Source organism: Streptopelia decaocto, assembly GCF_964273445.1.
Source record: "Streptopelia decaocto genome assembly, chromosome: 6".
In the NCBI taxonomy this organism is placed as follows: domain Eukaryota; kingdom Metazoa; phylum Chordata; class Aves; order Columbiformes; family Columbidae; genus Streptopelia; species Streptopelia decaocto.
In genome coordinates this window covers 43,520,700-43,547,051 of record NC_138660.1, presented here as the reverse complement: position 1 = coordinate 43,547,051, position 26,352 = coordinate 43,520,700, and the positions used below count along the sequence as shown (strand labels likewise).

General features: G+C 37.5%; 1 protein-coding gene across 4 annotated transcripts in view; it reads right to left on the bottom strand.

Moving 5' to 3' along the window:
- ZNF385B (zinc finger protein 385B) overlaps positions 1-26,352 on the bottom strand; it is a 155,625-nt gene that overhangs the window by 108,507 nt on the left and 20,766 nt on the right. For 2 of the 4 annotated variants that reach the window (XM_082055598.1, XM_082055599.1), the window contains exon 2: positions 15,957-16,259. In XM_082055598.1, the coding sequence (XP_081911724.1) occupies positions 15,957-16,257 (301 nt within the window). In that variant the 5' untranslated portion in view covers positions 16,258-16,259. Of the gene's footprint in view, positions 1-7,468; positions 7,628-15,956; positions 16,260-26,352 lie in introns of those variants that run through there. The other 2 variants (XM_082055601.1, XM_082055600.1) reach the window with 2 other exon arrangements.

Here is a 26,352-nt window from a genome sequence, read left to right as displayed (position 1 = left end):
TTCATTATCCACTGAAACCTGCTCTTTCCTTCTGCAATTGCAGTCTTGACATAAAATCCAATTGAAATCTACAATTTCAAATAGGTCTTTAAATTTCAGTGATGCTTGGTATTCAATAAATTAACAGCCCTTCAAATACATTTCTCGTATAAAAAAAGACCACCACACAAAGAAGCCTACATCAACAATTAAAGAACTCTAAGATTCTCTTCAAAAGAGGCTTCAGTAAAGGTGATTGGAAGATTTACTTGAAACAGTTACAATAAAAATTAAATAATCAGAGAAAAATATTATTTATCAAGCTATTTTTATTCTTCTGATTTTTTTTCTTTTGTTTAATAACATGCTTATTATGCATAAAATGGGCTTCTGATTATAAACAACAGTTTGGCATATTAAATTCTGTTTCTAAACAGATAAAAAGGTGAAGTACACCATATTTAATCAAATACTAGTCTCTTGATATAGAAATACAAAGCAACATGAAATTATTAAAAAATTAAAATATTTGTGTATTTCTTCAGAATTATTTTTTATGAACAGTGCATTTGCTCAAAACAAATTTTCTCCATAAGATTTCCACACCGCTGCACTCCTTGCATTGCCTCCACTTTCTGCAGGCAGAAAAATAAGGAAACTGATCAAACTAGCAGCCAGAAAGTGAAAAATTTAACAAAACAAAACAAAAACCCAGTGTGCACCTCCTCAAGCAGTATTTCTTTAGGCCTATCCCCAAAAACATCATGTGTAACTTTTCATTTTGATTAAATGCAAACTTTTTAAAGGTGGAATTTTCAATGGCCAGAAGTTGTAATTTCTTCTGCTCCAATTCAAACTCCTATTCATGAACCATACCAAACAACCTGTGAACACTTACACAAACATTTAACCTTAGGTGCATGAATAACCATCACTGAAGTCTCAGATAAAGGGCACGTGTGAGGGTAGCTGGCTCTTGAAAAGTCTGGAACACCCTGACTCCAGCCATGTCACTGTTTCAATTCATGCATCAGGATGCAGCAGCACCTTCTGATCTCACCAATTCCTTCTCCTCGTTTAATTTACTTCTTGAGTTAATTGCTACATCATACTTAAGCTCTAATCCAAATCTCTCCCTCTTCACCACCAAGCCCATTAACATCTTTCCAACAAGTGAGCACATGCTTAAAAGAGAGCAGGAGGAGAAGCCACATGTTTAGGTTGCAGAGCACCTTTAGAGCATGGAAATCCCCTGCAGCTTTTATCTGTTCTTCCAGTAGCTCATTCTGCTTTGTCCATTTCTCATAAGACTCCAGTAAACTTGGGCTAGATCAGTGAATAAATAGAATGTTGTAAACAACATTTTGGGTAAAAGCTGGTCAAACAATTTGGCAAATGTTTACAAATCCTGTATCTATTTATAAATTAAGTTCCATTTACATAGCTGTACTTAGCAAATCACATATGAAACTATGCCAATTCAAAAATCTGTGTTTTTTGTAATTACCTAATACTTTGGATACATATTGCAGACAAATCTTTCTATAACTTACACTTCTCTCATTTTTGTCACTTCTTTGCTAGTGGGTATCCTGTTCATTTACCAAGCAAGAGGCTGTTTCTGCCTCTTAGCTGAATAATTATTAGTGAACAATATGAAACACTTTAAGTATCAAGTACTGACTATTTGCAACAGAAGTCTTCTAAACCTTGAGAATTTATAAAGTACTTAAGTAAATATCTTTGTCACTCAGATATTCATGGGTATTTCCTTATGAAGCATAACTAGATTACAGACTTAATTCATTAGCTGCTGGTAAATTATTACGTTATTGATTTGGATTTTAAGCTTCATTGATTTTCCAGTTGAGAAACGTTACCTACAGAAGGATATCAATGGCATAGACACCACGCAATAACAATAACTTCCAGAGCAGAAATCTAGTACACAATTAAGAGAATTATGTCAACTCAAATATTTTTTTTCCAGCAAGGGTAATCTGGAATAACCTGTAAAACAAAGTCACTTGACTGTTATAAATACTTGCTAGAGAGGATAAATTATTAAAATGAGCAAGTGTTTGCAAATGACAAACAAAACTAAGAAGGGACAACAATATCTCTACTTGTTTCTGCTACATTTTTTTCTTGTTTCTATCAATAGTTATTAACAAAAAATCTGCTACTACACCACATATCCACAAAAAAACCTGAGAATGTTTTCATAATTATTTAACCCCCAGCAAATAAAGTTCTGGTGTTTCAGCTTTGGCTTTACTGAAAGGCTGTGCCCTGCTCACCAGCCAAAGTGACTGAAAAGCTGAAATCTTATTTTCAGAAGTAACCTGGGTACACAGGTCCCAAGTGCTATTTATGTTTCTTAAAAAAAAAAAAAACAAAAAGCAAAAAACCCACACACAAACAACAACCAAAAAAACCCACAAAAAAACCCCGCAAAACAAAACCCACCAAAACAAACAAAAAACCAAAACCCAACCAACCAAAACCTACTTAATAGAGGATGGATTTTTACTATTCAGAACCTTACTAGAGATGTATCAGGCTTCAATGGTAGCACTAACAAAGCTGGCCACAATACACTAATTGCAATTCCTAACAATAAACTTCAATTCTTTCCAGCTAGTCTGCTTTTTCTTGATGAAGTGATTTCTGTGACTCTTTATCCAGATGTGCCACTCTAAAGCCTAGAAATCTTCCTCACTTCTTTATTTTCCCCATGTTCCATTTAAGTGTGTTATGCTGATTTTAAAAAGCCTCCATTTCTGTTCAAATTTAAATGCTCAGACCCAGCACTGTGTTTTCATTCTACCTATTATAAAACAAAACATTTCAGGATGTCATTTTGCAAACTCCCTAGGCTGAGCAAGAGGAGATTGCACATATGTGAAAAATACATGAAAGTTTTGCATCCAGTTTAAGCAGGCAGACAGACAATTTTCAGAACTTACTTCAAGGATTTCTTCCCTCCACTTCCTCTCTCTGCTCCCCCTATTATGAAGTATCCTAAAGAAAGAAAATGGAGGCTCCTGGATGGAAATCACAAACTTCCAGGTGATATGTTCGGACTCCTAATTGTGTCATAACAAAATGCCTGCAGAGAGCAAAAGGGAAACCAGCACACTAGAGACCTGCTCTCTCTTGTCTCTTCTTCTAGCTCAGTAAAATTATTACCCAAGTGAACAGCTAACAAAGCAAACAAAAATTAAAAAAAAAAAAAAAAGAAGCCCCCAGACCTGAAAACATCCTTTAATCATCTGAGCACAGGTGACTTGAACACAAATCTCATACACCATTCAGAACAACCACATACACCAGCAAGTGGTATCATCAAACGCATCATACTACAAATTCTTATCCAGTCAATCTTTTGACACTTTCACACGTTGCCTACCAGGAAAAGTTTTGCCCACTGAGCTTTCAAAGTCATATTATTTTCCTCAGGTAGCTCCTGTAACACACTAAATGAATCTGAAAATCTCAGTCCTTAAAGAAGCTGTATATTCATTTTCACAGAGTATTAAAGACTTCCTCATCTCCTCCTGAGATCTGTACTGCTCAATCACAGACAACAAACTTTTTCAGGGTAGGTCTTGGACCTATCCAAGGCTAAGGAATTTAGCCTTTCATCTGCCCTAACTGCTGGCATCTATTGAAAAGCACTCTCCTTTTACCCGCACACATCGAAAAGCACCCTGCTTTCCTCACTTCCAAAAAAAAAAAAAACCCAAACAAACAAAAAACCAACACCAAACACAACACCAAACCACACCTCCTTACAGGAATAAAAAGTGTATGTGAAGGAGAGAAGTTATTCAGTTCATTTTCCCTTCAAAGACATATTATGAGCACTGCTCAGAATCCAACACAACAGAAAGCATATGAAAAAACCACACAATTTCTTGGCTGAACATTCTGGGCGAGACCTCCAGAACACCTCTGGCTCTTCAGCCCATAGGCAGGGAAAACCATATACAAACTCCAGCTTCAGCAGTAAGGCTTCAACAGGGCTGTCACAGGGAACTGCAGTTCTCAGTTTACTCAGCTCCTCTGGCAGGAATCACCAGTGACCTTCACTAAAAAGGCAGATTCAAGATTTCCACAAAAAGCTTGGCTAGACTTGGGTGCCAAAGTCAAGTGATCAACATGGAATTGCTCACAACCTCATGCCACTTCCCCACTCATTTTTTCCTTTTAGCTCACAGTATCCTCTTCTGTTTCAGAATCTCCTTGTAAGTAACCTTGCAGTTGTGAAGCTGCATGCTGAATGCTCTCAAACTGCGAGATCACCATACATTGACACTGATGTCTTCTAAAGGAGAAGAAATTAAAATTATGGTGCCATGTCATAATTGGCAATCTGACACAGAAATGGCTCCTGAAACAGCAGAGCTCCCTACCAGGAGTGAAGCAGTTTTGCCCAGTGTTAAGGAGCACGCCAGAACTTGTTTTTGGCTTTCCCTACCAATGTGAAACAGCAGGAGGGGAAATGTGCAGCAATAAAGACACTTGGAAGAGGATGCAAGATCTTTGAAGCTGAAAGCACCTTACAAACAACATCATCTTGGAACAAATAACAAGCCAGCTTGAAATGTGACAAGGTTGTATTCATAGTGACAAAAAGCAGGGATAAAAAGAATTCCCAAAACAATAAAAGGACAAGGAAAGGCATTCTAGCTCAAGCACTTAAAGAAATAAAACAAGTTTTATATGTCATGGTATAGACATGTCACACATTGTTTTCCAAATGTTTGTAACAATGTTTTCTGCCTGGTAGCCTTTAAACACATGCTGAAGATCAGCAAGCAAATTTATTCAAAGGTCCTAAGATGACACTTCTTTTTTTTTTAAGTAGTATAAAAAACAAGCTGTCAGTCTGCATCTATCTCATGACTACAGGATGATCCAAACAACATGGCTTTGAGAAAGGAGCTTTGTTGAAGTGATACTCTGCTGCAACTTCTAAGCACCTTTGACGAAGAGCAGTAATCTCCACAGCTCCTACTTCTCTTCCTCCTCCGTAATGATGGAATAATAAAATATTGGTACAATGGCTTATTTCTTAACTAAATTTCTGGAAGCTGTGGCCTCCAGCTTCTTCTTTCCCAGGAAGGCCTATCAGCAACTGAGCAGGATCTCTCCTCAGCTCTTAGGAGAAGAAACACTACCAGTTCTCAAGCCTACCACATGTTCCACAGAACATGCTGTGTCAAATTTTGCCCCTTGCCGACAGAACTGAGCAAAGACACAAAGACTGTATCATTCGAAAAAATACTAATGGCAGGATCAAGTCAGAATTAGGGAGACTTACATAATCAGCAACGTAATTTAAAATACAAGAGAGGTTAATGTAAACTGGACAAAGTAACCCAAATGAAGCCTAACAGTGCACAATGGTAACCATCTTAACCCTTCACTAAGGACAGATGCTAGGGAGGGAACAGCCATCTGGCAGACCTAGAATGCCCTCTTCCAAGAATGCAACACAGGTTAAAAAGTTGGCTTATCAATGCATGAATTATATGTACTAAAGGAGGTTTTACAAAGGTATTTACTAACAATTGATTTTGACTCCTATAGATTTCCAAAGAAAGGGCAAAGTTTGTAACTTATTGTAAAGTTGCTTTCTAAAAAGCATCTTCTCCTGAATGTTTAGGGAGCTTCATGCACTTTTTTCAGGTGTATATTTCCTTGACCATTAAATAAGAACACAGAGCAAATTAGCATTAAGGAATAGTAAATTTCCATGTCACAAAAAAAAGCTTATCGCGAAGTGATTATAAAACTCTGTATGAAGTGTAAGATAGTGACAATGAATACAATAATTTTATGTCATGAATGACAAACGGATGCTTATAAGTGTTATTTGAAGGTCTACAACAGAGCAACTCCAAAACGCTCTCAGAAATGGACATAGTTTAGGTCACTGGGGAGAATTTTCTTTTATTAGGGTCTTCCTAGATCCCCAACACAAACTGCATTTTTGTTGGGTTTTTTTGGGGGGCATGGAGGGGTTCTGTTTTGGGTTTTCTTTGTTCGCTTTTTATCTCCAAAGAACACCTTAGCAGAAGCTATCAGCTTTGACAGAACACCAAAATTCTGGCACTGAACCATAAATTGACCATTACCATAAAAAGAACTGCTAAATGAGAAACCATGTGCTCGGTATAAAACTAATTTCATGCTTTCAAAAGCACACAGTGGCTTCTAGCAAGATAGTGGCCCTGGGACTCGCAAAGACAGATTGGCTAATACAAATAGCGTGTGCTCCTGATGCAGTCTGCTTAGCCAAGCTTTACATGTACTGGCAGTAAATGGAAATTCTCGAATCTTCTGTCAAACAAATACACACTTATCTATAACTTTAGAGCTGAAAGCTATAAAACAGCTGCCTCATAAATATATTTAGCAGGAAAATGCATGAGCTGTCCTAGTTCTCATAAAAAAAAAAAAAAACAAACCACAACACAGCAGTCTTCACATAGTATGCAGAGACATTTCTCTAGCAAGCAAGAAAAACATTTTAATAAATATTTTTCAGCACCTTCTATTAAAAAAAATTACAATCAGCAATGCAAATATAATCATAGCAGGTCTCACCACAAACTAAGCATATTAGCAGAACAGCAATGCTTAATAAGTAACTCACTTGAACTATTTTTTGTGTTCTGCTATAGGTGAAATTGTCAATAAAAAACTTTTTTTTTTTTTTTTAAAGCACATAGGTACAAAGTCTAGTTTACAATAATGCTTCTTCCAAGCTTAAAGATTTACTACTAGAACTTCACAGGCTACCTTTAGCACACTATCTGTTCCCTTAAATAAAACTTAGTGCACTAAATCTGAAATGTAACTGGTTAGGGAGAAGCGACAGTAATTTTATACCCTTCCCAAAGCAAGTTGTCAGTGCAAATGAATTACTGGAAGCTATCCTGGGCATGACAGGTCATAACTTTTAATATTAACAATGACAGACATATGCAAGATGTCAAATCCAGTATACAATTTATTTCGTTCTTTACTTTCTTAGTTTATCTAGAGAATCCGACAGCGCTTGTGTTTTGCATATCATTATAACTACAATTTGAGATTTAACAAAGCAGAAAGCCCTGGTAAGAGGTGTTCAGTCACACTGCTAATTAGCTTCTTTCTATAACAATAATACAGCATCACTGACATGTTCCAAAAATATTTAAAATGCATAGGAAGTCACCTACTGGAAAGATGCCCTCTGCAAACAGCAAGCAAGGAAAGGGAGCTTGCCACATATTTAGAGTTACTTTTAATACTGAAATAAGAAGAGAAGAAAAATATGCATTATATGCCTTGCCATTTTTCTTATCCTTTCCACTGGAATAACTAAAACACAGATGACATGCACACACAAATAATGCCAAACATGTAAGCATCCACTCTTAATATCATATCACAAAGCAATTCAGTGAAGTTTAATAATAAAAATCATGCTCACCTCTACTGGGAAATCCACTCCACATTATGGCAATACTATTTAAGCAGCTTAAACAGCAACCAAGTTACATAAACAAAACTTCCAGTGTGTGACCAATATGATCTACGGTGCTACAGAGCCTTGGCTCCAGCCCTGCTCATCTGTGTGACAGGGCTCTGTTACCCCCGTGCAGCCTCAACCCTTCCCAGATGCCGGCTTATTGCATCGCTCATTGAAAATCCTTCACACGCTGGCAACATTTTAGGGAAGGACAAGCACACTCTGAGTCATTTGTAAAGAAAGCAAAGCAATTTCAGTTCTGTATCTTCATGCGTACTGAAACACAGAGCACTGTCAAAGTAGAAGTCTGAGGTGAATTTATGCTGAGAAACAGGCAACCCAAGCCTTCATTATCAATGCATGGAATCAGCTACAGTGATCAAATTCAAACAAACCATTAAAAAAAAGCATATGATTATGAAAGGCTCTACAGATTCAGCTCCAAACCACACAGAACGAAGAATCATCTATCTAGACTCTGTAAATGTTAAAAATAGCTCTGTCTTTTCTACAATGAACATGAGACAGAGGAGAATCAGTAGCCTGTATTCTGATGAGGTCTGTTACTGGAAAAAAAATCCAGCAATAAAAATTAATGAGTCCTTGCAGTTTTTCTAAATATGCAAATGAAAAAATAAGTACTTTTTAAGCACATAACAGACAATCTCTACTATACATAAAAAACAGGGTATCTATTAAAGAGAAGCATAAATATTTGGGTGAAAAAATTATAGAATTTTGACCCAGCAAAGATCTGTACAGTCCAGCAGATTAAGTATCTGTACAAAATAAGAATCAACAACTAAAAGCATGACATGACCAACACCTTCATCTTTCAAAAACAACAATAATTTTTAATTACTTACAAGGAAAAATCTTGATAGCTTATTTAATTCATGTTCTCCCCACTCCTACACAGACTTCCCACTATGTCTTTTTGTCTTTTCAGGTACTTCACACGTTTTCTTTCCCAAAAAAGGTAAGAGGGCATGTGTCGCTGTGCATACTCACACTCACAGAGGTATATAATATAATAAGAATCAGATGTAACCACAACTAGGTTAAGTTTGCAAAGAAATAAAAGGACACAGGAGTTTTTATTATAGTACTTGCACAGTTATCCAAACATACTACTGTGTCATGAGACAGCTATGAGAGAAATTTGGGCAGGATTTGATCCCAGAAGAGGATACTTAGTGTACACAGTATCTGATTTACTTTTGAAAGATTAACATAGTAAACAAACCTGACTTCATTATTTTTTTCAGTAATTTTAATACAGAAACCACTGTTGGAAATGTGCACTGAATAAAAATGATGACACTACATTTATAGAACCCTTTTCATCTCAGTTTTCTACATCTCTAAACTGTGGATGACAGCCTTCAAAAAGACAGTGAAGAAATCCTTGCAGCAACATGATGTCGGGGGCTCTGCCGGCCATTGGGAGATGCACCCAACCTGAGCAGAAGTCAGGTCATCACCAGTCCTGCAGCCATTATCATCTTGAAATCATGGCTGGTGAACAGCTGTAATTTTGGTCCTAGACTCTAGAACATCTGATTCTCTGATGTCATAAAAGCTGATTATTTACCACAGCGTAACTGCCCCTGAAGACAGGTTAAAATTCCAAGAGGGAATTCTACAAAGAATTTTGATACAAGCATATATTTATGCAAACTAGTGGCAAGGAGTGCCAGCTGTGGTAGCCAATTTTGAAACACTTCCCCACTCCACGAAAAGCACCACCCCTCATAAGCTGCTTTTTTCTATATTAACCAGATGCTCCATTTGATAACTTACAAATATTATTCATGTCCTCCCAGCCTCCAAGACAATGAAGTGAAGGCTACAGATGAATAATGGGTCTGGTAACCAACTTCAAAAAGGGTTGAGTTTTCTTTGTTCTACTAGGCAATTTTTGAATGTTTTGTTCTAATGCAACTAGGCAATTACTTAAAAACAATCAACCTCAATGAAATAATAATTTCTCATTTTTTTCTTCCGTACTACCAGTAAGTACATATATCATCTAATAATTATTTTTATGAATTTTACCAACACTTTCACAGTGCAGTTACTCAAACTCAGAACAAAGTATTATACAGATTGTAGCTACTAGTAAACAAGAAAACATCTTCAATGTCACCTCTGTCCCTTGATATTAACTCTCATCATCAACATTTTGTGAGGAGTATCAAATGCACCAAAACAATGTAATACCCTTAATTTTGGAGCAGCTAATCATGGCTGCTGTGAAAGAAAAAGAGCAATCACTTATCATAAATACATTTCATATTGTAAGAAAAATGTTGGCTTATGTAACATAACATATTTCTTAAGTTGTGGAAGATACTCAAGTGATGGGAAGCATGTGGAACCATCTACCAAATGCAATCTTGTTTGAAAGACCACTAAGTAAGAAAAGAAGTCAATGTACCCTGTAATGAGAAGTGAAATACTAACAGTTTCTCAACAGGTCACCAATCTAAGTTGCATTACAGGAACGTAACTATTTTTTATTATTGTTTTTGTTGTTATTATTATTATATTGGAAAAGGGTAAAACTTTTGCTTTTTAGCACAAGAGTCTGATCTTTTCCAACTAGAGTAGCAAATTAGGATAGCAAACCAGGGAGCAACCTCCCCTTCACACAGGGGGCAAAGGGAGGGAGCCCAGAGGCATCGCTCCACTTTGTGCCCCACAGCAGCAGCTTTTTTAAACCACTTTCAAAAGGTTGGGCTGAGGCAGCAGATGTGGAAAGCAGCACAAATGCTGACCTTCTACAAGTCTACAGAACATTTTGGTGTAACACAGGAAAGAGTAAGCACATGGTGCTTTCTACTGTCCTCCTTTTCTCTGTAGTCTTACACGTCAATTCTACAGCTCTCCATGCATGCATTTAGGAGGACTAAGTTCACAAATGTTTCCAAGATACTTTCGGTTGCTGCTTAGCATTCCTCCAAGTACATGGTACAAGAATTCATAAAGATCTTCTCCCATAAAAGTCAGATTAGCCTTGTTCTTTTTTTAGAAAAATGAAAAACAAACATTGATAAGGAATATGAGGACTTGATCAAGAGGCTTAAAGTATGCAAAAATTCTTTTCTCCATTAAGTTGTCACAAAGCTGTCTTAGGTGGCAACTAAGCTACCTGTCTAAAAGGTGGTCTTGGACCAGCTAAGGATTCAAACCTACAGACAAAGACCTCCACCTAGGATCAGATTCTTCTGACAATTAAAAGCCAAGGAAAAACTCCACAAAAATCTGAGTAATGCACTGCAGCTGCATTCTGTTGTAACAGACCATCATTTAATCCTGCACTAGCTTAGTCACCTGGCAAGGCAATTTCCTTACAGTTTAATGGAAAAAAGGCAAAAAGGCTTTCTCATATGTACCAGGCCAAAGGTGGGCAAGTGGATTTAAGGCTAGATTTTCAGGATTATTTCTCAATCCCTACCAAGAGTCAGTTTTACTTTTGGAGAGAAAGGAAAAGTCAAACGCTTAGAAAATTAACTATTAATCTAAATTAGATGTTTAAGAAGGTCCTTTGAATTTGACATAGCTGAAGACACTATTCACACTTCCTAACTCTAGACATTTATTTTGGCAAACTAATATAGTCCACTGATCCTTTAAAGGATATTTCTGAGCACTTTAATTGTAAGCCTCCCTGCCTCCATTAACTTGAAAGTCAGCCTAGACTAGAAAGAAGTCTAGACTTCCAACTTAATATGGCACTGCACACAGAGGCAAAGCAGTTCTAACCTCTGTTGACAAAAGTGAAGAAAATCTGCCTTCTCCATACCCCTCTTCCTCTCCTCCAATGTCCAGGACTACTGTTTCACCTTCTCCCTTGCACTAGCATTACCAGGACCTTTTTGTGTCCTGATGTAAGTAATGAACACAACAGAGGTCTAGTCATTTAAGTATTTATTTTGCTAGTTTAACAAATCCCTGGCTGTCTTTGCTGCAAGATGGATCACACAACTGTGCATTGATAATCTTTCAGGAAATCATCCTATGATTATTTCCTCAGTATCACAGGGGAACACATTAACTTGTAGGACTGTTTCCTACGAGGAGTCACAGCACAGGGCTTCACAGCATTTCCAAAACTGCTCTGCAAGGTCAGAGATTTCAAGAGCAACAAGGCAGAGCTGCCACCAGAATACACTGCCAAAGGACTGACGTCCCAATCTCACTTCCAGCCAAACCTAAAGAAAGATCTTCAAATGGGCATTAATGAGTGGCATCTGGACCCTAAGCCACATTTGCTGTTTAAAACAGCCTAGGACCCAGGAAAAAAGTGATTCTGCTTTGCCTGCTTCCAGAATTTGGGCACTTTCTGAAACTACCCTACATACTTCCAGGGATCTGTAAAATCCGGACTTCAATAGGTATTTCTAGTACACTTACCCTTATAACTTCAGCAGCTGTTCACATGTTAGTATGGGACAAAGGAGAGAGAATCAGGAGATTCACCACAAGATACCACCCCAGGGAATGAAAACGTGAATTTGTGGAACAAAATCAGTGTCACCTCCAAATCAGAACTGGAAATATATAACGAAGTAATCCACAAAACTAGCCACAGCATATATAAACAAAGAATTCGCTGTTATCCCCATAGATACCTTGCTTAATAAAACGGGCTCAAGAATATGAGAGGCAGAGCAAGCCAGCAAACCCACGGCCCGGACTGCAGCACCATCTGGTGGCCGCTGGCGGTGCCGCAGGCAGCGACTCCTGCCCGCAGCTCCTGAACAAGTAACTCAGCAGCTGTTAGCTGATAGGGAGACAAGCAATACTAAATTAGCCAGCTTCGCATCATACTCCCAGAACTGGTTCCTCTTCCTTTGAAGAGTAGAACTCTCAGCCCTCGTTTTGGGGTGACAGGTGGGATTTCAGGTACCCGAGAAGCTGTGACCTGACACATGGCTATTGCTGCTGCTGGCTCCAGCAAGACATGCTGTTGAAAAGCTTTTAACAGGCCTGCTCCAAAATACATTTCCCTAAGGCTGCAAGAAACTACCTTTTCTTTTCCTGCTTATAGGAAATAACTGAAGTAATTTCCAATTCATGCTTCAGAAGCAAATACACACGTCCTTATTTTCCTGAAACTTCATTTATTCCCTTCTGGCAGAAGCCTGGCCGTACATCAGATATGCCAGGCACAACAGTAGGGATGGCCCTTGGGAATGATACCGCTGACAAACTTCAGCCTGAGCTGCAGTAAGATAGGATGGGTACAAATGGTAATGAACAATCACTAACACAAGTAATAGCAAAGGCTCTAACATTGTGTGCAATATAATTTTCCAGCAGAATACTGTTTTCTTCACGCCCATAATGTTTAAAACCAATCTAAAGAAAGTGAAAAGTTCAGTGAGTGGATCAAATCACCAAAGCCTTCTAATTTTGTCAATTAATTTCTTGATTTGGTCAATGGAAAGAAAAGCTGTAAACTTTTTTTTTATATACAATTTTACTTGCTGTGAAGTAACTGAAATTGCAGGTACAGGTAAAACAGCAAAACAGCTTTTATATTTCAGTTATGGGGTGGAGGAGGCAAAATAAGAGTAGGTTTCTAGAAAAAATATGTTGCTAAACACCTTTTTAAATTCTATGATAATCATACCCTTACTCTAAATATAAGGAAATAACTTTAAGTTATCTCTAAAAAGAAATTTAGACTTAAAATATGTAAAAACCCCCTCATCTATACATTGTAGAGCATTACTGCCAAGGCCTGGAATTACAGATTTATCAAATCTTAGTAAACTTTTCAATAGTGGTAGGACAAGGACCATTACTCATTACTGAAAGTTACGAGCAACAAGTCAAGGTTGTAGCTGTAAAACACAGTGGAAGTCAGCAACTAAGAGGTTGCTTTATATCAACCTGGGGTCACCTGTCACAGAGAGGAGGATGAATGTGAAAATGTCTTGCGACTCCTTTGTGCTCATTCCCATTTGGAAGAAAGGCCACCAGGAGCCAAGGGGGCTGGAGGCAGCAGTGGTGCACAGACCAGTTCTGTCACACAGGATCAAGACAGTTCTGGCAAGTCTGTAATCCTGGTTTCTGCACTGTCAAGGAATATTTACAGTCATGTATATTTTACAGTCACCTTATTTTCCAACAGAAATATGGTTAATTTCACATTCACAGAGGAAAACTCCAACCACAGATTAGCAGAAACCTTTGCAGAAAGCTTCCTGAGATGTGCTGAGCTGTGCACTACCTGGTTCATTAGAAGGGAATGCAGTTATAACAACGAAGTAGAAAGGGGGTACTTGATTCCTTCACATGTGGAATAAAGTCTGTTCACTGGTGAGATGAGAGGAATATAATTGTTCTCTTACCATCTGCACAATGAATTCTGTTTACAAGGTTAGCTAAAGAAATGGGAAAGGCAGACTCCCATTACAAGGAGTAATAAACTCCAGAGGACATGGATCAAAACAGCCTGGATAATGTCAATTTATAAGAATATTAATTTCTTATTTTTGGAAAGTGTGCTTTGAGAACTACATTTCAGTAAGTCTTGTTCTCCTACTGGCTCTTAAGCAGTATATGAAATTGTCTATGTAATAATAATAATAAACTGCCTATGCAAGGCATTTCTTTCCTTTAAACGCTATGAAACCAACATCCTTCAGCTATGAAAACAGAATGCCTATTTCAGCATGCACAAGATAGACCAGCATAACTAGTAAATACCTAGGATACAGTCTAATACAGAGATCAGTGAAAAAAGGCAAAAAAAAATGTAAATTTTAACTCCTAAGCTACATAGTAACCCTAAAGAAAGTGTTCCAGCAAACATAAAAAATCCTCAGCATCAGAGCATTCCTTGAGCAATGGTGCCAGAGCATCAGTTGTGATCCCCAGGAATGACTGCAAAGGCATCAGGTACAGGAGTCCTGCTGACAAAAGCAACAGAAAACATACAGTGCAAACACTTCTAATGTTTTCTATCAGCATACAGAGGAATTTAAATTAAATTACAATGTCTCATAGATACTAAGTTATTTAAATAATGCACACAATTAAGTAATTAAGGTGTTATTCAACAGGAATTCAACCTTTTGGACCACAGGCCTTACCCAAGTGTTACCCTTACACTACCTGTTTCTAAATCAGACAATACCATAGACTTCAAGAAAAGGCAAATGCAGTTGACAAGAATCAAAAGCAGAGAAAAAAGCTTAATGCCCTTTAATGAACATTTGATTGTTTCTATACAAACACAGAAAAACCCAAAGCAAATCCCCTCATGTGGCTAATAAAAAAAATATATATATAATTAATAAAGCTTTTTTCATGAAGATTTGAGATGTTACTTCATCAATGCCAACTGTTAATAAGCAGCAACGTTTGCTTCTGTAGACAATAATTACTTAAACATGCAGCACTTTATCTCAAAGCCAGAAAGAATAACTTGCTATACTTTCTTGAAATGTAAAGAGTAGGTTTTAAGATGTACTTTGGCCCTCTAAGATACTACAGAATGTCAAATGCCCCTGAGCTTTCTTTAACAAAATGAAATAGATTCTTCTTTTTCATTCAACTATCAGTAAGAAAAGCATCCTTAAAATGCTCTAACAAATTTTCTTCAGTGCTGTTGGAACATCACAGAAAAAGGGATCGTCCTGCAGCAGAATCTTTAAACCATGCACATCTAAGCAAGAGACTATGTGGCAAACCAGGACCCCTTAGAAAAGGAGAGTCACAACATCCTTACCTGTACAACTATACAAGATGGTATCATTTGTTCTGTGTGTTCACTTTCTTCTATGCATAGAGAAGGAAATACTACATTTTTCTCAGAATAGCTATGAGCTAACATTGAAATTAAAATATGGAACAAAAAAGCACATTATGTGCTTTGCACCTTTATATTATGTGTGTTAAATGCATTTTGACCAAACATTTGGGAGCTTTGTTTTGCCCAGTCAGTAGAAAGTATTATTTCAAAGTACTTCTCACTTGAATGAGAGTAATTAAACCCAGACCACTGAAAGCAGAAACAATGAAAGGGCCAGGCCTATAAACTCCATCTCTCCTTCTTCACCTCCCACCACTACAGTTCTTTTAAAAGCTTCTCGTGTACCCGCAGCATCCTTTCAGAAGTTTGTTTTGGGAATAAATGCAGATGACAAAATACATGACTATTTGAACCCACAACAGCTACTTTTAAATAGACCATATCTCAATTACACAAGGCCCAACGCAGCCATGAATCATGCATTAAAACAATATTGCCTTAATCCAAGTGGGCTTCACAAGAAGAGAATTACACTAGTAATTCTGGACATGGCAAATATTATTAAAATATAGAGTAATACCAAGAGTTAAGTTTAAACTTTACGTTTGATGGAGAAGGTAGAGCTTAAAAGCTTCCTGAGATATGACCAAAACCCGACATTTCATATGAATCATGTACCTGTGCTGGTACTTGCAAACAAAGTGCCAGGAGCTGGACTTGTAGGGAGTTTTCCATTATTCAGCTGCTTCACTCTTTTCAGGTGAGACTTCCCATTGTAATGAACTTGAGCTTGTGCTGCAGAGTTCAGCTGTATATTGCACACTTCGCAGAAGGAAAACAGTATCTTCCTTTTTTCTTTGCTTAATTGGTAGTCCTGTCTGTCATTCCTCAGTCCTTTTTCTTCAAAGCCTCGTAGAAGAGCTGCTTGATTCATAATCCCATCTTCAAAGACGTGGTCAGGACTTAATGGATGCTTCATATCTACAAAGCAAACAGACAAAATTGTTACTAGAAGCCAACTAATAATAATCTTTTTTTCTATATCAGCATTTTATTTTTTAAATTACATACAATGTGAACCAAAGACCAGTTCCAAATTGCAGAGGCATTGCTTAATAGAGAAATACATTCATTTGTGACACACCACAGAGCTCAGAAATAATAAGTTGGCAATACATCACAGTCTGCACGCAACAATAACTCACAACAACTCATTATTTTGTTCTGCAAGCTCTCTATTTTAAAGTAGGTTTATTATTGCATCTCTAGTAGAGGTTAAGACTACTTTCAAATACCTTTCCTCCCCCTCACTAAACACTGGTTCCTGAGCTTTTCACTTTCCAATGTCCATAGCAGGACCCACTGCCCCAAACATAACTATTTAATGCCAGGTAGAAGTTAGTCTTATGGGATCTACACAAATACACATTAAATGACGGTCCCTGGACAGCAGTCCAATAGCCTGAAATATGTACTTGTCTCTACAGAATAAAAACTTCATAATGATAAATGAACCAAGCTGCACCAAGAACTGTTTTATATACTGTGGGGGAGGGGTGTATTTTATTTAAGGTATGCTGCTAAACCAATAGAGAAGGCGGCAGAGAGGGCTCTTTGTAAGGAGGAGAAGGGACCAGGGTAGATCAAACAGAAAAAAAAAAAAAATGTGTTTTCTTGGCTAAACAACTTGCTGTTTACACTTTATTCCTTCCACCACCATCCAAATATTCTGGATCAACCAAAGGCTGGCTCAGAGAGCTGTGCAGAAGAGCAGCTCTTTTGAGGTAACAGAGTACCCATAATTCAGCTTTCAGAAGCAAAGAGGCTTCAAATGCAAGGTCCTTTTTTCAGCCCAGATCTTTGTGGAAACCTACCACTCTGCCGGACAGGAGGACCAAGGGAGAACACTACTATGCACACAAAACACATGCAAATGCAGTTGGAACAATCCTCCCCAAAATAGTGTAATACCCCTCTCACTATCCAGACAAGTGTATTACCAGGAGAAAGCCTGTTTGGCTCTTTGGCACAGGTATGTAAATGGAAACAGCTTCAGAAATAGGTTATTTAAAGAGTGATTTATATGGTGGAATGGAGTATTTCACCACATTCCTGACTCTAGCCCATGTTTAAAATTTGTACACAGTCCTCCTCAAGCATGATTCACCAATCAAGTATTCTAAATAAACAGAGTTCATAGTCATATATTTGTTTCATGTAACGGACAGCTCTGTCATCAAATAAGCAAAAAATATAACAATACATTCATTAAGATATACATCACATCAAATATTAAAACAAAAAATAATTATTAAAAAAATGGTTGGGTCCAGGTACCTAATTGCTTTTAAAAACAAAATACTAACGATCCTGAAAACCCAGGCTAGACACTGTCACACTAAATCATTTAAGTGTAAGTATCATATTTCAAGGCAAGCAACCAAGATCCTTGACTCAGCTGAGCTTAGATGGCATTTTCATCTGAAAATTTAATCTGCTTAGAGCTTTGGTATTTGTTACTTTTCCATGTATTTTTAAACTATAAATAACTTTCCCTATTCGCTTTGTTTTCTGTATATTTTTATTTCAACAGCACTGTTGTATTTTTTGTTCCCTGAAGTCAAAGGTTTTGAAACAAAAGTATTTTTGTATTACATTGTTTTAGATGCTATAAACATGCAGACATAATTATTTAATAATAAAATAGGTAACTGTTTAAAAATCCTGGCTTGTCAGAAATCTCATAAGCTTGGTTACAGAAAGCAAACAATAACTCAAAATAGTATTCAGTAATTATTTCAATACTCTATTAACATAAGATCTTAATGAAACTCAGTTGTTTTGGATACAATGAAAAGTGGCAGGTGAATATCTGCATCAGGAAGCTGTGCAGACCAGGAGTCAGACTGATGGAGCAGACAGCTGCTGCTGAGCACCTGTAACAGCACCAGAACCTTTCCAAGGGGGTTTATTTTGGAAAGCACCAGCGTGGTACTGCATTAGCCCGTTATAACTGCAGCACAAGATACACACACTCCTGGACTGCATGTTTTGGTTTACTTTAAACCAAAGGTACAAAACATGTCAGGTGGTAAAGTCTGAGACCGATGAAATACGTACCAGAGCAGGGTTAATGGGAAAAAACAGAATACTTGCCTCACAAGCGCACTCCTAACATGACCAAAAATGTTTTTAATATGGACACACCCAGAAAGAACAACTGAGCATAGCAAGGACTCAAACACCGCACCTACACCCTAAGGCAGCATCCCAGCTGCCAGTCTAGAGAGAAAATTAACCTTCAGACAAACAAAGAAACCACTGTCCAAATTTCACTTTTGCTTTTATAAACAGAAATAGTTTTAAACTCATCTTTACCACATAGTACTGTCCTAGTTGCATTAACAGACAAATGAGTCCTTAAAGCAATCTCTTGCTACTAATGTAAGCATTAAGAACCACAAGCTGAAATTTTAAAATAACCCTGATTGCCTAAAGCTCTGCATCTAAATTAAAAGGTGACCTGATGATAAGCAGCACTGATCTCCCAACAACTGCTGGGAGTAGCAGATGCAAAGCACTTCTAAAAAATTACCTACATGTAGCATCTTTAACCTTGGCATTAAGAGCAGCATGCTCTGACCAGTCCGACCCTGGAGAGGACCTGAAAACAAACCACGCCAGCCCTCATAAGTCTGCCTGCTCCCATGCAGAAGTACCAGCCCTTATCTTCCTCGGATTTCAGAGAACTGAACATTTGGTATGGCAAATCATCAGTGTTTGAAAACCCTTGGCCAGGCCCTTCTGAATTGTTTAGTAAGAAAATGTTGGTGGCAAATATCCACTGAGACTTTACAGTGGGCTTGTCTCTCACACAGTAATACATCTTTTACCATAACTGATCACTTTTTGTAGTGTACATATTTGTTCAAAAAACAAAATATTACATGAAAGATACCATTTGTATTTAAAAGGTCTGTCTCCCTCCTTTCTTCTTTGCAGTTAGGGTTGGAAAAACACACCTTTAAAAATACAGTCTGAAATGCCCTGGATCTAGAATATACAGAACAATTCTGCATTGAGTCAGTGTGAGAATCTCTCATGAATGCAGATATATTTTGTCAGAGGTAACCTTTCTCTGGAAGGCTATATGAATGCTTTGCACTTAGGAAAGAAACTTGTACATACACATTAAATTGTAATTGAAAAAAAAAAACAAAAACCAAACAAAAAACCCACAAACCAAAAAACAAAAAACCCACAAACCAAAAAACTTGAGCATTCCTCCCATTCACTACATTTCCTAGTCACTCAAATTTATGCAAGCAAGCATCTGGCATGTGTCTCCTTCAAAAAAGAGCTTTTCATTGCAGACAGATTTTGAAGAATTCTAGATGCTACTTATTCTCACTCACCAGGAGTCAGATATAAAATGAGGCCATTTCATTCCTGAGGCTTACACATGGCACAATAACATCATGTAACAGAAGCAGCTACTTGAGACTACAGGCAGTGAACTGAGAATTAAGTTACATGACCATTATATTCTCCAAAAATCAAGCAAACTGTTTAGAGTAATAGTGATAGATGAGATTGTGAAGTATTTAGGCGTAGGTTTAAGACTAAAAACAAGAGTATGAGTTCATTTAAAGGGAGAAAGGATGGAAATTATCATATGGGGAAAATAAAATAGATCAATTCTGTGAGCTCCCACTTTTCTATAACCTGGATACAGCAGAGTGCAGGCCATGTCTCAACAGTGGCTGATACATAACAATATCTACAAATTAAAGTGTCCCATACAAAAAGTACACATTCTGTGATTCTGTGAATCATACTGGAGTGACACACACATTACAAAGGTAGTGCTATATTACCGTAGCTGTATTTACTCAACTACAGAGAGGACTGGACTCAATGAAAAATTGAAAGGTGAGAATGTGAAAACAAGAAAAAGAAGCAGGAAACAAACAAGAAATTCAAGTATTTTGGAAACAGTCCAGCCAAAAGGATCCAGAAAAATCCAAGTCCATAGAGGGATTGTTTGCCCTATTCATCTTTCATAGGTACTTGAAAGTTTGCTTCTTTCTCTGGCAAAAGTAAGTTCTGCCTCAAACCAGATATACTCATCTTTACTCTGATCAAAATCATGAGAGGAAGCAATGCAAGTATTAGAGCTTTTCAAGTATTTGACATAAACTGTTACCAGACTATACATGTTGTCCTCTCCATCACGTTTCCTCCCCAGTACACAGAACTGTGATCTATCTGAATAGATTCTGCAAGCAATACTGAAGCAAGAATAAATTAGTGATTTATGACACCACATTAAAATTCTTAGGTGTCATGAGATACCCTGTTAGGATTTCTGAAACCACATCTTCCCAGCCTCTTGCAGCTGGCAAAGAAATCTAAGCATGGACATCCTTTGTACTTGAAGCTCAAGGCAATTAGCCTTTCAATTTAGCTAATTTACTTTTAAACAGAGTTGTGCTTTCAGAGGAACTACAAAGAAGTATTATATATAGTACACTGCTGTAGGTGAGAATGTGCAAATCTTTACTCAAAGGAAATAAGCTTTGGTTATCCTAATGAATTAGTGATGGTTACATGAAGCATTCTTCTCCTGAGTGCTGGTCTAAACTTTTGCAATGCCCATTCCTAATTAGTTGATACTTCAAAGAACCACTATGCTGGAAATGTAATTAGACTGCCATTCCTCTGTGGATCTGTGCCAGGTAAGCAAAAGTGAAAACACATTTTGACAACTTAAACACATATGGACAAAGAGAATTTTCTCATTTAGCCTTTGGAAACAGTCAAATGAATTACACTTAAGACACAGGAACAAATATAAAAATTAACTGGATTTCTATATTGTTTGATTTCCAAAAAGTGGGGGGGAGCAGTGGGGAGGGGAAGAGAAAAGAGAGAGACCAAGACTGAGTGAGCCTTGTGCCGTACACCTCTTAATCAGCTCTATGGGAAAACCTATCTACGCAGCTGGACCAGTGAACTCTACATGCACACCCTAAGAACTGAGGTCTTGCACTGGAGCAAGTTCCCCATCTCTGCCATAAAACACACACATATACACCAAAAACCAAATAAACAAAGAAACCCACCAGAGCGTTACTTTAAAGAAAGTCACTAGAGCTGTTTTTGAGAAGTCTTATGACCTTTCTTATATTTTTAGACAGTATTTCCCAAACATAGATAAACTATCGAGAGGCATATGGTTTGCACCATCTGGGCAACAAGTTCTATTGGGATACTGTGGTGAACAGCATATGCACAGTGCCTGGTGCACAGTATCCAACAGTGTTAAAAAAGCACTAGAGACTATTTTGAAGCCAACCTTGAAAAATCCCCCATATGTTTAAGGGACTAGTTTCCTTTCAGAAGATGGGTTTCTCTTTCTTTCAGTACAAATCAAAACAGAGAACTGCCATGTTCAATCTTCATCTTGTTCTGAAATTCCTCAAGGAGGCATCATACTCTGCGATGCTTCCACCTGTCAAACTATTTATTACCCACGCATACACGTGTGATCAAGTCTTCCTTATTTCTTTCATCTCTGCTCACAAAGCACACAATGTTTTAATTCAAAGTTACAGTAAAAACTGCATGGTTCAGAAAAGTGAATGCATTTTTATTCCTTGTGACAGATAAAGAATAATCAGTTAATCATGGCACACTAACCAAATCAGGTTAAGTAATTTTTTAGTCTGTATTTCAATGCTGGTTTATCAATGCAGAGAGGAATAAGAAGTCAGCTTGTTATTTTTGTGCATGAAAAGTTTTGAATGCTGTTGTATGACAAATGGCTGGCAGCCTCTTCACTAAGATGTTTTAGAATATTTAACATTTGAGCGAGATTCTCTTTAAAATACAAAAACAGATGGTTGTTTCACAAAACAAACATTAGCTGTTCAGTACAAGGTAATTCAGAAAACTGAAAACATTCAAGTAGCTAGTATTTTGCTTTGTTCTACCAGCCTTGAAATTGTCCATGTTAAGGAAAGCTAAAATTAGACCAAATATACGAGAATGTAAGATCAGCTAAACTGGAGTAAATAAAATCACTCTTGACTTCAATTATCACAGACTGCAGCTGCATGTACCCATGTTTGTCACTAGCTCTAATTGTAAGGTTCATTCTTTCCCCTTTAGCCCCTGTACTTACAGATTTCTGGCATGCTTAACATTAACAAGAATAGATTTACACATCAACTTATTTGCCAAAGACACATATCCTCACCTGACATAACATATCTGACTGATGCCAAGAAAGTTAATCAAGTTTGGAGTCCAGACAGCTGTCTTGGATCATGCTTCAAGAGGAACAGGTAGTTTTCCGGCATTTCCAGCATTATCACAACACAATTTGGCTTAAGTAACCATTAGTTGGTGCCTTCCACTCAGGAATCTGTCACTAAGCCAGTACTTGTATTCAGGTAACTCGCACTCTAAGTTTTTTTATCTAATTGTAAAAGAACATCTAGATGCCCAAAGCATCCAGTGCATGGCATTCTCATAAAGAAAAAAAAGAGTCCATGACATACCAAACATCACTGATAGTCAGCATCAGGTCATATTTACATCTTATTTCATGAAGAAATTTTAGCTTTCTAGCAAAAAACTAAATCCCAAATATTCTGAAATTCTAAAGCAACATCCAGGATGGAAGAAAAAAAATACAGACAGACTTAAATGACTTTTGTTGGACAAAGCCAAGATTAAAATATCTCATGTACCAAAACGTCAAACAGCCAGCCAAAAAACAATAATAATAATTTTTTAAAAAGGTGGGATGCTTTCAAAAGGTTAAACATGAAAAGTACAAGTCATTTTATAGCAACTCTTCAAAAAGTAGGTCAAAATTTCTAAAACTTTTTTTTGCCGATTTTCACAATCTGTGTCCCTGAGACTAGGGAACTGTCTTATCCATTACTAATTTAATGAAATAAATTGAACTATTTTGTCTCTAAGATAATTTGTAAAGACTACTTTCTAAATTTCTAGACTTCTACAAAGTTACTAGATTGAGGTTTTTACTTGTATCTTTCCAAAAACTTTATCAAGTATTCTTTTAAATCAAAGAACTCCTCTGGTGTTCCTCCATAGAGGATTACAACATTACTACATTGAATAACATAACACACTAATTAAATGCATCTCCACCAGATTTTACAACTCAGAAGAGCTGAAAATAAACTTATAGAAGGAAAATGATGTTGTGAATATAGTTTGCACCTGCCTTTAACAAGAAAAAGGACCACAAAAAATTGAGGTTTTTTAAAGAACAAATTATTTCTATGTTTTAGAATCATCTCTTAAAACATAAGATAACTTAAGACTCACTGTAAAGCAAATGGATTGTAACTAATTGGAGAACTGGTACAAGATATAAAGTACTTCTAGGGAAGCATCCATTTTAATGATAAAAGAAACTTTTAGGCATGAACTTGTGTGAATAAAGATCAAAACCCACGGACAAAATGGGAGATTCCCACAGGATATTTGTACCTGGCCGTTGCTTTATCCTGCGTGAGCATAATCACATTTTGAGTACATAAAACCTTGATCTCAGGAAGGAAAAACCTTTTCCTACTTTTCTTAAAAATATCAAGAATTCACCTGAGCATAAACGGAAGCCACAAGGGAAAGCCAGGCAGAGCAGCCAGCCTTCTTGTTCATATAGCATAAGTCTGACAATGCTAGGAGCTGAATGTAAGTTGTACTGGAAACTATTAATTTGGGATAAAGCCTGGTAATGCTGCAAAAGAGCTCTTGGACACAAGAGCAAGAACTTTGAGGACTGTGTGAAAATAATAGTTGGGCAGGAATAAAGAACAAGCTACATTCAGAAATAGCTTGAGATGGAGATACATCAGCTTGCTGGACAGCACTAAGAATGCTAAAAGAAAACCCTCCTTCAAAACTACAAGCATGATCTGTGGCAGTGAATGTCAACCCTAAAGTGCTCCTAAAAAGATAGCCCCAGATTAGCCATCCCTCAGAGACTGTCAACATCCATGTAAACTACTGATTCTCTTTTGGAACAGAACAAATATTGCAAGCACTGTCCCCATATAGGGCAAAGCTAAAGGGACATATGTTTTGTCTTAGTATCTACTTAAGATTTATGATCAAGTTATAAGAGAATTATCCAATGGGTAGTGACAGACCATAATAACAGGCAAATGGATCACCTAGTTTGAAGTCACCTGCAGGAACCAACCAAGTTAAAACTGGCATTGCCTCGAATGTAATCATTCATTTCCCATTTTCCTTGTTTACAGCATATTTTGTGCTGACACTGAACTCCGAGAGGCCTCTTGGTGGAGTCGAAAATATGGCCACTCCCTAATTCCTCCTGCCCACCAGCAGAGTTGCACAGATCTCAAAGTCAGGCTGTCAGTCACCTCAGGCTTCAAGCGACCACTGCCTGCAAAATCCATTCTGAATATCTATCTTATTCCACATTAAAATATATACTTCCATTCATCAAGAATGAGGCTGCCTTTCACTGGTTTTGCTGACATTTCACACCCTGATCCAGAAATATTAATAGCACATGCATGTACTTCCACGCTGCAGACAAGCCACCCTACTCTCCCCTCAATTAAGAGCCTGTTAGGATGAATGCATTTACTCATACAAATTTGACAGACAAAACCTCCTCATTTTTTGCATTACAGCCAGTGCAACCATACTATTGCATTAATGTAATCTGGGTTTGATAAACTTTTGGACATACCTCTAATATTTACATTTTAATTTTGAGCTGAAAGGTAGTACTTGAATTAAGAATTCATGTGAGGTTTTGTTTGGTTTTCTTCCCTTTTATTATTCATTTGTATAAAATCATATACTATTTGCAAATCATACTCAAGAAGCAAAAACTCTTGAAGAGATTCAGACAGTATAATCACCCTACCCCAAAACCTTCATACCAAAGAACCATTGGCAATTCCAACAGCACTAAACTACATAGACATTTTAAAGCCCCACATTCTTGTAGATATTCTGCACCAAGTATCCTGAAGGTACTGAGAAAAAGAATAGTTAGGTCAGCTATTTGAATCACTAAAGTAGATGGCATTTCGTTAAACTGTTGCTTCATACACATTTCAGCAGATACACACGACAGCTAAGTGAGAATAAAACATGCTTCAACACAAAACAAAATGGATGTCTTAACTGCCATATAAAGCAAATTGCATGATAGATGCACAGATTTCTTTTCAAAGACATTTATACTTGATACAACACAGAGCTTCCTATGGGAGCAACTTTACTATCTAAAATATTCTGTGTAAAGAACCTGTCACGTGAATGACAGGAGACCCTTCCAACCAAAACTGGTCTAAATAGTATTTCTGAAAGCATGCATGTCTGCAAGAGAGGCTTAGTGCATAAAGCCAGGGGCAGAGAAGATGAGGGAAGTGGCCTGTGGGTATCCTCATGGTTGACACTTCTGTCTGTGCACCCCCCACCTGGGAGAAGGGAGAATGGGAGCAGATGAGGACCAAGAGACAGGAATTTCTACTGCATCTGCAACAAAACTATGGTGTCTCCTTTTGCAAGTAATTTTACACCTTGGTGTCTGAATCATCACCTCCCTTCACCCATCAACTCAGACTATGCTGCCAAAGCAACGGCATGTTTTATAGCATGCATTTGTGCTCATGATTAGCATCAGGTATGATCTGATACAAGGCATCTAAACATCACCTCTGACCATACCTAAGGAACAGCATTATTTGTATCACAAAAGCACCAATGAAGATTAAAGGTCTGCCAAAATAAGTGCCATTAAAGTTCACCATCAAAATGAATGAACTATGGAAGAATCACGTTACACCCACCCATATTACAGAGATGGACCCAAGGCACACAATTCAGCTTTTGCTGATTACTGCATAAAGTGAGCTTCTCGCAGTGTTGACTGCATACCAACTGCCGCACTAACAAGCGGTGTCTTCCTTCAGACATTTACAAACATCAGAATGCTTATTCATGACAGTCCCACATATCATCTGCCATCCCAGATGGTAACTGGTGGGAT